The sequence below is a fragment of the Podarcis cretensis genome, assembly GCF_951804945.1.
Source record: "Podarcis cretensis genome assembly, chromosome: 15".
Lineage (NCBI taxonomy): Eukaryota > Metazoa > Chordata > Lepidosauria > Squamata > Lacertidae > Podarcis > Podarcis cretensis.
This window is the reverse complement of record NC_137185.1, coordinates 33863499-33875890: the sequence shown is the minus strand read 5'-3', so window position 1 is coordinate 33875890 and position 12392 is coordinate 33863499. Positions and strand designations below refer to the sequence as shown.

The following is a 12392-nucleotide window of genomic DNA, read 5'->3' as shown; positions in this document are numbered from 1 at the left end:
TTCTCCCATGCTCACTCGCATAGCAGAACCCTTTTCAGACTTGATTGAAAAGGAATAACTCATTTCCATTCTCGCTTTAATGCAGTGGAGATTGTTCCCAGGAGTGGAGAACATGAGCGCAAGAATCCTGTTGCTTTGTACATCTTGAAGGACAAAGTAAGTTTCAAGTGTCGTGCTTCGGGGATGCTTCAGCCTGGTATTCTGCTAATTAAATAACTTTCAGGCCAAAGGGCAAAATGCTAAGTAACGACGAGGGAGAAAATTGATTCAGTTGACATTTCAAGGGGGAACCAACCTAATTTACACTTTCTGAAATGAAACATAAACCCAAACACATTTGTCCGTTGAAATTCACAGTTCCCTGAATTTTGCAATATAGTTGTCCAGCCAAATAATGTGTACAAAAAAAATAAATAAATGCAAATACTAGAGTAATGACTTGTAATGGAGATTAGAATGTGTGGAGAACCAAGTTATTTATTTATTTATTTTAAAAAATACCAACTGATATATCTACTGATAAATGGGATTTGTGTTATTTCTCTCTTCTTGCACAAGTGACAGCCCGTGGTCCTCTGGGCTCTACCCTGCCTGAAGTGCATGGATAGCTCTGCATCTGTCCGTAATATTATAGTAGCTCTGTATACTTTCTGGCATGCCTGTCTGTTTTGAATAGGGTGTCCTTAATCTTAGGAACTGGCTTCCCATTCGCTAAATTGCTGCCCTTTACTTTCCCACGACTCACGAGCGACATCTTCTGGTAGCAATTTTTACAGCCGTCTACTGTGCTGAACGCAGGCTGACCACAAACTGTGCTGCTGCGCCACATACAAAATTGGAATAATAGTAACATATTTCACTCGATGGTTATGCATGTGCATGCGGTAACATTGCCTGAGTCAAAGCGGACCAACTTTTCCTGCAAAGTGGGTCACAGAAGTGCATTAACACAAAACCTGTGGGCTCCGCAATGGCTTGCCATGTTGCATGGGGGTGGGGGAGAGGCCAAAATTTTATGCCCTCCTCCAGCCCTTGCACTGCTTTCCCAAAGCTGGCAAAGTGAGGCGTGAGGCTTTGGTAGGGTCCTAGAGCCCTCTTGCCTCCTTTCCCAAGCTAGGAAAGTGCTAACTAGGCTTTGGGAAGGAGACGGGAGGACTCTAGGACCCTGTCAGCATCCTCATGCCAGTGTGGTGTAGTGGTTAAGAGCGGTAGACTCGTAATCTGGTGAACTGGGTTCGCGTCCCTGCTTCTTCACATGCAGCTGCTGGGTGACCTTGGGCTAGTCACACTTCTCTGAAGTCTCTCAGCCCCACTCACCTCACAGAGTGTTTGTTGTGGGGGAGGAAGGGAAAGGAGAATGTTAGCCGCTTTGAGACTCCTTCGGGTAGTGATAAAACGGGATATCAAATCCAAACTACTCCTCCTCCTCCTCCTCCTCCTCTTCTTCTTCTTCTTCCTTCCAAAACCCAGTGCTTTGCATGCAGCCCATGGGCCACATATTGGATCACCCTGGTCTAACCACTATATAAATAATATTACTAGGGGGGGGGGATATTTTTCAATATCTCATTGAGTTACTGCTTTTCCTTCCCAGAGTCCTAGTATTTATATTTACATATTTGCTCCACCTTCCCTCCAAGGATATCAAGGTGGCATTAACACATTTCCTCCTGGAAATTTAGGCTGGGAGACTGCGACTGGCCCAAGGTCACCCAGCGAACTTCATAGCTGGGTGGGGATTCCATCCCTTATTTCCCAAGCCCTAGCCCAGTGCCCTAACCACTACACTAGTGGTTTTCAACCAGTGTGTCTTGACACCCTGGAGAGCCTTGAAAATTGGTCAGAGGTGTCATGGGCAACACTGGCCTCTGTCTCTCTTTCTTTCCCTCCATTCCTCTAATGCCCTCTCACATCTCTGCTTCCCAAAGGCTTGCACAGCTGCTTTTTGCAGCAGCACTGGCTACAAGCTCCCCAGGTAAACGGTGCCTCTGGGGCTGGCCAGGGGGTGCTTCCCAGGGCCCTGTGGGGCAGTGTAGTTGGTCAAGGGAGCCATGGACCCAAAGAGGTTGAAAACCTCTGCACTACACTGTAATATGATGCTACTGCCATATTAGATTTATTTATTTATTTAGACCATTTCTATACCACTTAATAGGGACGCCGATGGCGCTGTGGGTTAAACCACAGAGCCTAGGGCTTGCCAATCAGAAGGTCAGCGGTTTGAATCCCCACGACGGGGTGAGCTCCCATTGCTCAGTCCCTGCTCCTGCCAACCTAGCAGTTCGAAAGCACATCAAAGTGCAAGTAGATAAATAGGTACCGCCCCGGCGGGAAGGTAAACGGCGTTTCCGTGCACTGCTCTGGTTTGCCAGAAGTGGCTTAGTCATGCTAGCCACATGACCCAGAAGCTGTATGCCGGCTCCCTCGGTCAATAAAGCGAGATGAGTGCCACAACCCCAGAGTCGGTCATGACTGGACCTAATGGTCAGGGGTCCCTTTACCTTTTACCTATACCACTTAATATAGAAGAAAATCTTTGTAAGTGGTGTACAGCAAACTGAAACAACAAGCAATAATACATGCTACAAAAACACACAGTGAAAACGATTAATATTATTTACTAATAAATATAGACTGAGATCCTTCTCCTTCTGGCACACCTCCCCTCTCAGCCTCCTGGTGATCACCCAGTCCCCCCTCCCCCCCAACCCCCCTCTGGGGCCATGCACAAGAATACAGGGCTAAACCAAGACATTTTGCTGCCTGGGGTGGAGCAGAAAATGATACTCCTATCAAGTCAAAGTGGGTAATAAACCATGGTAAAAAAATGAAAAGTATTTTTGGCCTTTAGGCAGATAATCGCACAACCACCTCTCCCCTTCCCTGGCAGTAAAAATACCATAATAACAAAGTAAAATAGCTAACACTTTGCTGCTCTTTCATGACACTCAAAATCTACTTCCTGAAGCACTCTGTCTGATGGTAGGGCCGGCCCAGTTCCAAAGTGCTTTTGAAGTTCATTGTAGTATGTTGTGGTACTACACTCATCTTCTGACAGCGGCTGCTTGCTTTTACTTGCTTCCCCAAGGACTCTCCAGAAGCTGAAGAGGAATCCCTTACTGAGTCCCGAAACGCTGCTGAGCCCTCGCCGCCCAGCTACTCCAGCTCTCCTCCTCCACCTGGAAGATCACCTGGACTGCCTGTTCGGTCTGCTCGTCGATACCATCGCTCGCCAGCCAGGTCTCCGGCCACCTCCAGAACGCACATATCTCCTACCAGGTCCCCAACCCCGCCAGGGCGCACCCAAAACACCACACGCTTAGTGCGGACTGCTGGAGTTCATATCATCCGAGATCAGCAGGGGGAGGCCAGCACTGTGGAAATCAATGCCTGAAGGCAGCCAGCAGTGTGCATCTGTCTTGTCTCTGTGTGTGTGCAGCGAGGAAACCTTGCTGTGCTTGTGAATGTTTCCTGGGGTAGCAGTGAGTTTGCACCGGGTGTTTTGTTTTTTTGCACACGCAAATGCATGTTTCCTATTCAAAAGAAGATGCCCGGGCTCTGCTTTTAGGTAAAAAAAGTGAATCCCGCAGTGTTCCACAGGCTGGATGGACCCACTTTAAATGGTTTACAGTAGTTTCAACACTCCTGCTTCCATACATACGTTTTAAAGGCACTAACATGCTATTTGTAGCACCCTGGGAGTTAGCACGCTGGTGTCGCTAAAACTTTTGCTTTTGGGAACGATGCCCAACTAATTGCTTTAAAGCCTGATGTTTCCATCCAAGCCTTTGGAGACTTTTGTATGGGTGGTGATAATGTAGCCAAGGTAAAAGGTGATGGGATGTGGGTGGCGCTGTGGTCTAAACCACTGAGCCTCTTGGGCTTGCCGATCAGAAGGTTGGCGATTCGAATCCACACAACGGGATGAGTTCCCGTTGCTCTGTCCCAGCTCCTGCCTAACTAGCAGTTCGAAAGCATGCCAGTGCAAGTAGATAAATAGGTACCACTGTGGCAGAAAGGTAAACGGCGTTTCCATGAGCTCTGGTTTCTGTCATGCTTTCCCGTTGCGGCAGAAGCAGTTTAGTCCTGCTGGCCACATGACCCGGACAGCTGTCTGTGGACAAATGCCGGCTCCCTTGGCCTGAAAGTGAGATGAGCACTGCAACCCCATAGTCACCTTAGACTGGACTTAACTGCCCAGGGGTCCTTTACCTTTTTTTACCCTAATGCAGCCAATGGGAACGTATCCACCTGATGGGAACGTATCCACGTGATGCCAGCCCTGGTAGGTAATGCCAGGCTAAATGCTTACAGGGTTCCAGGCAGCTTCATGTACTCAAATAAATCCAGGCTAGTCCATGAGTCTCAGAACTCAGCAGCGAGGAAAATAGAGACAAATCTGGAACGACTTGGCTCTGCCTCTCATTGGCTCTGAATCCACCCACTATAGGGCTCTTTGACTTCTGCCCTGTCAGCTCCAATGGGCACCAGCCACCACTGTCTAGCCGGCCTCTTTATATCTATTTCATGGCACACTGGGTTTGTCTGTAGTGAAGGGGAAGAAGGCATCGCTCTGCAGGAGTCAGTTTGTGCTCGCAAGCCTGGGGTGCAGGAATCAAGAGCAGGTTTGACCCTAGAGCCATGCAGTGGCCGGTGTAGCAAACCACACAGCAGTGCTCATTTTCCCCAACTCCACTCTGGGAGGAAGCACCATGGGACATGCATTAGCTTGAATGAAATATCAAGCAGACACGGGCTTTGCAGTATTATGTCAGATGGAAATAAGTTGTCCATTGCATTAAACCTTAGTGAAGAAAGTTCCTGTGAGATCTCATTTTTGTGACTGAAAGATGCACACAGGAGAAATGTCTTAGAATCACAGAATGGTAGAGCTGGAAGGGACCCTGAGGGTCATCTAGGCCAACCCCTGCAATGCAAGAATCTCTGAATTGTACATGACAGGTGGCCATCCAACCTCTGCTTAAAAACCTCCACCACCTCTCATGGGAGTTTATTCCATTGTCGAGCAGCTCTTACTGTCAGAAAGTTCTTCCTGATGTTAAGTCAGAAACTCCTTTCTTGGAACTTGAATCCATCAGTATGGGCCCTAATCTCAAGAGCATGAGAAAACAAGCTTGCTCCATCTTCCAAGTGACAGCCCTTGAGATACTTGAAGATGGCTATAGTAGCATCTGCTCTCACTCTGCTCATTTCCAGGCTGTCGTGGTCTGGTCTATGGGCAATCAAAGTCCTGGCTGAGGACATCAGGACCAGGGGCAAGATGGCGGGGTGGAAGCAGGAATGAGAGTCCAGAAGCCAAGGGTCCGAGGGTCAGGAAGCAGGGAGTCACAAAGTCAGGGGTCCGAGGATCAAGAAGCAAGGAGTCACAAAGTCAAGGGTCTGAGGATCAAGGAGTCAAGGAGCCCAACACAGCAAGGCAGGGAGCGTATTGTTGTGCCAAAGAGCTGAAGGGAAAGGCTGACCTTATATCCCTTCCTGGGCCTTGCCACCAGGTGCTGTGAGTTACCAATCGGCCTCACCTGTGCCTTGCCTCTTCAGAACAAACGTAGGAAGGCCCCAGTCCTGCAAAGTCCTACTGGTCACATGGCCTGGCTCCTGCATGCACTCCTGACACAGGCTAAACATACTCACTTCCCTCAACCGTTCCTCATAAGGCTTGGTTTCTGCTTCCTTGATCATATTGATCCTCCTTCTCTGCACATGTCCCAGTTTATCCATCCTTAAGTTGTCTTGGTGTGAATTGGCTGTAAGGGCCGAACTAGGCATGTAACCTTTCCTTGAGAAACTTATTAAAATTGAAAAGTAACTTTGGGATGCTAGGACCAGGAGTGTAAAAGCAGCAGAGGAGAGAGGGAGATGCTTAACCCTGTCCCCATTGTCCATATTTTCTCATTGAAAGTTGCCCAAACCAGCTGCCTTCAGACATGTGGTGCAAAAGGCTCTAATGTATCCTTAGTTGGTGTATCAAGACTCTAGGTTGATTGGATCTGTGCCGACTTCAGCATGTAATGAAAAGGTCAAGCGATTCCCTTTGCTTCGTATGAGGGATTGCTCTGCTAGCGAGCCTTGGCAGTAAGTGCCAAATCCCAAAGTGGTAGCCATCTGCTGTATGAAGATCAGGAACACAAGAACAGCCTGCTGAATCAGGCCAATGGCCCACCTGTCCCAGCATCCTGTTCTCACAGTGGCCAAGCCTTGGGAAACCTGCAAGCAAGATCTGCACACAATAACACGCTTTCCTCCTGCAGTTTCCAGCCACTGATATTCAGAAGCATCGCTGCCTCCGACTGTGGAGATAGGTACCTTTAGTGGCACCTTAGAAGTGAACGAATGTACAGGTGAAAAATTAGAATATCGTGGAAAAGTTCATTTATTTCAGTAATTCAACTTAAAAGGTGAAACTAATATGTGAGATAGACTCATGACATGTAAAGCAAGATATGTCAAGTCTTTATTTGTTATAATTGTGATGATTAATGGTGTTTCACCTTTTAAGTTGAATTTTACTGAAATAAATGAATTTTCCCACAATATTCTAATTTTTCGAGTTTCACCTGTATTGTGGTGTAACCATTTTGTGAACCTGAGTCTTCTTTATCAGGTGCATTCAATATTATCCCCCATTCACTATATATGTGTGTTTGTGCAGCACTCAATTTCTCTCCGCTCTGAACACGCACACACACTTGCCCATTCACCATAGTCATTGCTGGTCAACAGTAGGTGGCAATGTTGCACAAATTAATGGGCAGTGCTGTCCAACCTCTAGGGATTAAGGCAGCATGCTTCTGAATACTAGTTGCTGCAGGCTTCCCAGGAGGCGTCTGATTGGCCACTGGGAAACTGGATGTTAGAATATGTGGATGTTTGCTTTGTTCATACATTCGTATGTGCTAAATTCATGGCACTTACCATGAATCAGGGGCTCACAGTGGCTCACAGTTATAGGAGCAGGTGGGCCAGGGAGTGTTAAAGCTTTGTGCCAAGTTGTGCCTTGCACATATCTGTTAGAATTCCTGGCTGCGTGATTGAAGCCATGGTGTTGTTGTCTTTCACAGGATGTTATATGTTTTGGCTCCACAGAGTGGGAAGTGACGGAGACAGGATGTTTGTGTTACTGTGTTCTGTGAAGTTGGACTATTGTCCTTTGTTCTTTTTCTCTTTGCTGTCTGATGCTAGAGAGAGAGGGAGCCATGTTGCAGTGTTCCATGTGTGTTTATATGTAAATAAAGTAGATTAGCCAAAATGCTGAGTTGCTGAGGTTCTGTTACGCAAGTTGCGCAAACTCTGCAGATCCCTAAGTGTGCCGGTGTCGGTTGACATTGGTCACTGTGATGTTCGGGCTGAAGAAAGCTCATGAAGCTCCCGAATGATCGACCAGGAGGGAGAGAACATGCCAGTCAGGCATGTGTCTCTGCTAGGGTCCTACTCGAGTGTAGGCTGAACTCCTGACAATATCAAGCCCAAAGTATTCAGTAGTGCAAATCTAGCTTGCACGGTATCACATGTTAGGAATGGAGGATAAATTAGGTTGTTAGGATTTTAATGCAACCTTACCTAATTTGCATTTTCTGAAATGTTATCATTATTATTAATAATGCATATATTTTAAAGTTGTGCAAATGTTTTCACAGATGTTTAAAGGACACCCTGCCCAAAACAAGATGTTGGTATTGTTACCAGGCACAGTGCAGGTCTTGTTGCTTTTATTAGCATCCTTGAATTAGGATCAAGATAATTTGCAAACCATGCTAATGCACAATAGAGAGAGAAGAAACAAATAAATATGACTGGTACTTATTTTATTTATGCATTTGAATCGTGGCTCCTTTTTTTAGCACATTCAAGGTGGGTAATAATAAAGCAAAGCAAAACCACACAATAAAACAAATGGAAGGGGCAAAGCTCAGTGGCAGAGGGCAGGTTTTTGTGCCATCTCAAAGTAGGGCAGGAGGACCTCTGTCTGAAGCCTTAGAGCACCCTGCCTTGAATGGTAGATATATACACAAATGGGGGGGGGCAGGGGTTCAGGCCAGCATACAAAGACACAATATATGGCAAGCAAAGTACAATGAATTGTATTCGTCACAATTACAAGAAACAGCCCAATTTCTTGTCTCAGGAGTAGCTTCTCAGTGTTAATTCTGTTGTATGGGTCTGAGAAGGTGCTCTTGAGACAAGAAATTAATCTTCTCAATAGAATTACACTGCATGGGTTTAACACACCTTTTGATTTGGGCTGTTTCTTATAATACCTCTTTAAGAAACCTTTGGTGTTTCACATTTTCTTCTCATAAATGTCCACTAGTGGGCTTCCTCTGTGCTCTGCTAGCCAGCATGCAGCAGGTACCTCAACTGGTACCCGATGTGGGACCTTGTTAACTTCACAGGGTGAGTCAGCTTGCTCACGGTCTGGAAAAGTTTACATTGCACTGTATATTATTTGGCTTGCATTGCTACCATTTTCTTTTATATTGTTATCTGAAGAAGGAGTTTCTCTTCGAAACTGGGATCACTGGGCTCCAGTCCTGTTTACTACAGCTGCTCCACCACTTCCAATAATTTTCTTGTATCAGAAATGAAAATATATCATTAATCGTAATATTGTACTTATTTTGATCATTCTGGAGTATGTATTGCATGCCTTGCAGGTACATTGCGGGTACATTGGGACGAATACAATTCATTGTACTTTGCTTGCCATGTACAGTTGTACCTCAGGTTAAGAACTTAATTTGTTCCGGAGGTCCATTCTTAACCTGAAACTGTTCTTAACCTGAAGCACCACTTTAGCTAATGGGGCCTCCTGCTGCCGCCGCGCCACCGGAGCACGATTTCTGTTCTCATCCTGAAGCAAAGTTCTTAACCTGAGATACTTTTTCTGGGTTAGCGGAGTCTGTAACCTGAAGCATATGTAACCTGAAGCGTATGTAACCCGAGGTACCACTGTATTGTGTCTTTGCATGCTGGCCTGAACCCCTATTTTTTTTATTTGTGTATGTTTTTATATAGCGGGTTCCTTATTTTTGTGTTTAATGGTAGATAGATCCTGACCTAGATGGGCCACCGCAAAGCACAGACAGATCAGTACAAGGCAGTTTCTGAAGGCAACAGAATAAAACAAACAAACCAGGAGGCAGTAAAAAAACTCAAACACAGAAACAGGAGCAAATGTTCTGAAAGGCAGATCTAATGCCATTCAAAGCGCAATGGAAGGGGTCAACTTCCACATAGCACCTAAAGAATGGATGCTTAAGAAGAGAATTTCATCATTTGGCTGATCAAATCTATGAAAAGCAAGAAAGTGCAGGGCAAATAAGAAAAACTTAGTACATTTACCATAATGGCGAATGCCTCATCTACCAGTAAAATCCACTAAAACTTGCATTGGCCACTGAGACATTCACAAAACCTATGGACAATTCCACAAATGATTATCCAAAGCAATTCCAGAAACCCACTCATTTTCTTCCAGAGAAACATTTGAGAACATACAAACCTGGAACGGATATTTGTAAATGCTTTTAGACTTCCCTGTTATTACTTTTCCTTTCGCATTTTGAATTTGGAAAGCATAAAGTATGAATTGGCATAAGCTTTCAGCTGCCGAACACTGTCAAAAACTGCATACCATTGCACATTGTATGTCAGAGACAAAACACCATTGCATGCCAATAATATTTGACAATTTACATTAAATTCTAATACAGTGGTACCTCAGGCTACATACGCTTCAGGTTACACACTCCGCTAACCCAGAAATAGTGCTTCAGGTTAAGAACTTTGCTTCAGGATGAGAACAGAAATCGTACTCCGGCGGTGCGGCAGCAGCTGGAGGCCCCATTAGCTAAAGTGGTGCTTCAGGTTAAGAACAGTTTCAGGTTAAGTATGGACCTCCGGAACAAATTAAGTACTTAACCCGAGGTACCACTGTAATCAAATACGGCATGCCATTCCTCAAACCCTAACTGCCAGTGGAACTCTGAAACTACCTTTAGATCTTGAACTGAAATATCATTAGATATCAGAGAAAGATAATTTCTGGAGCAAATGCTGGAGTTTCTTTTTTTTAGCAAATACCAGGTGGACATTGTCTATCCACATTTATGGAGGGGAATTTTGGGGAACAAATTGTTTCAGTTCCACCCTGGTCGTAGCTGGGGAGGTTTCCAACAGCTCGGTTTTGCTTTGTGTAGATGCTGAGCTCCGCAGCCAACACCTCACCTGCTGTTCGTCTCATTAGAATTTCCTGCCTGCCTTACAAAATGTTTCGCTGTGAAGAGCGTGGACAACAAAAGGATTTTAAGACTACATATGAAAAGGCTGTTGTGTGAGAGAAGGGGGGGTATCAGGATTGGAGGGGGAAGGATGGGGGGATGCGGTATTTAATCTTTTCCTAACCCCCCCCCCCCGTGCAAACTTGAGTACCTCCTTTCCTGAGCCTCAGCTTGAGGAGTGTATTGCTATTCACATTAGCTCATTGCATTTCTTAATCCATGATAAATGTTGGGAAAGATGGTGTTACGTGTGGTGGAAATCCAACCAGACCACATGAAAGGAAATTAATGAAACAGAGTCAATCCTATTAGTTCCGGCCTGTATGGCTTTGAGGTAGAGACGGAGGGATGGAGGAGAGGAGGAGGCCTTTACCAGCGCTGCAGAGGAATGGGGAGAGGGGCAGGGGCTCACGGAGCTGAGCCATTGCTCAGTGCCATGCGCTGGAAAGGCAGCATGATCCACTGAGAAGTGGAGTACAGGATCAGGTTTAAGGTGCTGGTTTTAACCTTTAAAACCCTATACGGCCTAGGACCCTCGTACCTGAGGGACCGCCTCTCCTGGTATGCCCCACAGAGGACCTTACGGTCTTCAAACAAAAACATCTCGGAGGTCCCGGGCCACAGAGAGGTTAGGCTGGCCTCAACCAGAGCCAGGGCTTTTCGGCTGTGGCTCTGATCTGGTGGAACGCTCTGTCACAAGAGACTAGGGCCCTGCGGGACTTGACATCTTTCTGCAGGGCCTGCAAGACAGAGCTGTTCCACCAGGCCTTTGGCCAAGGCACAGCCTGACCCCCTCCTTTGGCAATCCTCACAGAACTCTAGCCCAATGGTTGCCATTAATCTGATTTGAATTAATTTTAGAATGAAATGATTTTAGAATGTTGTATCATTTTAATGTTGTTAGCCTCTCTGAGCCCTCAATATATAAATAAATAATAATAATAATAATTATTATTAAGAAAGGCATTGGTCCTGTTCTCTGACACTGAGTTGATGAGTGGCCTTTGACAACTCACATAGCCCTTCACATTCCTCTCTAATGCTCCTATTTAGTTTTGGACCAGAGGGAGGGAACCTCTGGCCCTCCAGGTGTTGCTGGACCCCGGCTCCCATCAGCTCCAGCCAGCCTGGCCTGTAGTCAGGAAGGATGGGCGTTGTTGTCCAGTAACTTCTGGAGAGTTGCAGTTTCTCCATCCCTGCTTCAAGGTGTGTGTTGGTGTCTGTATGTGCAAGAGACTGTGGGGTGATCACCCAACAACGAGTAGACAGCCCCAGGAGGGGTTGCAAAATGGCAATATGTGCTCCCTGTCTGAAAAAAGATTAGCTACCCATGCTTTAAATCACACCAAGAGAGCAGTTTCCCACGCTCTCAGTGCTGCAGCATGGTGAATTCCAAGCTTCTTGTCTTCATGGAATCTTTATCACCGTTATTTGTTTGCCGAGGAATATCTCTGCACTGGGGTTCAGGAACAGGGGTTAGCAAACCTGCCAAGGTTTGTGCTTCAGCAAGGGACCCATTGCCCCTCCTGGAGCTCCCTGGCTTCCTTCCTGCTGCATCTCCTAACTCTTTCTCTTTGCTTTCATCTGTCCACAGCAAGAGATAGCAAGAAACAAGGACATAAGAAAACATTTCCCCCTGTCCCACCATGTCTTTGTTGCATGCAGCGTTGTTTCCATTCTGCTGCAGTTCATCCTCTGCCAAAAATTAGCAAGTTCTCTTCCCATCTCTGTTTTCTTCAGACATTCCTAGCAAGAGAGCAAAGATGGAGAATTTCCATTGCCCTAGACTGACCTAGGACACTTTGGTACCCGAGGCAAACCACAAAATGGCAACCCCCCTCCCCCCACCAGAGTGGCTGGAAACCAAAACAGATCCACCTCATGCTGCAACATTTTGTCGCAGGTGCTGCTTGTGGAAACAAAATCCTGGAAGACAATGGAATTTGTCTGATCTTTGGGCTAGATCCAGGCTGAGTTAGCTGAAATTAGTGGGGCCATCCTTCTTCCCTCTGGATAAATCCCAAGGAATCTTGGGATGTTGCTGACCAGCTTTTTATCTGCAAAGAGCAATAAATTTCCGTGACAGCTGGGTGG

General features: G+C 46.1%; 1 protein-coding gene and 1 long non-coding RNA gene across 2 annotated transcripts in view; both read left to right on the top strand.

Moving 5' to 3' along the window:
• Positions 1 to 7791, top strand: part of HEPACAM (hepatic and glial cell adhesion molecule) — a 39173-nt gene extending 31382 nt beyond the window's left edge. Inside the window, exons 6-7 of the mRNA XM_079955145.1 lie at positions 86 to 156; positions 3089 to 7791. Of these exons, the coding sequence (XP_079811271.1) occupies positions 86 to 156; positions 3089 to 3394 (377 nt within the window). The 3' untranslated portion in view covers positions 3395 to 7791. The remainder of the gene's footprint in view (positions 1 to 85; positions 157 to 3088) is intronic.
• The window catches only part of LOC307204003, a 93421-nt gene extending 85386 nt beyond the window's left edge, over positions 1 to 8035 (top strand). The window contains exon 2 of the long non-coding RNA XR_013833442.1: positions 6321 to 8035. This is a non-coding gene — a long non-coding RNA (uncharacterized lncRNA). The remainder of the gene's footprint in view (positions 1 to 6320) is intronic.
• The last annotated feature ends 4357 nt before the right edge of the window (positions 8036 to 12392 follow it).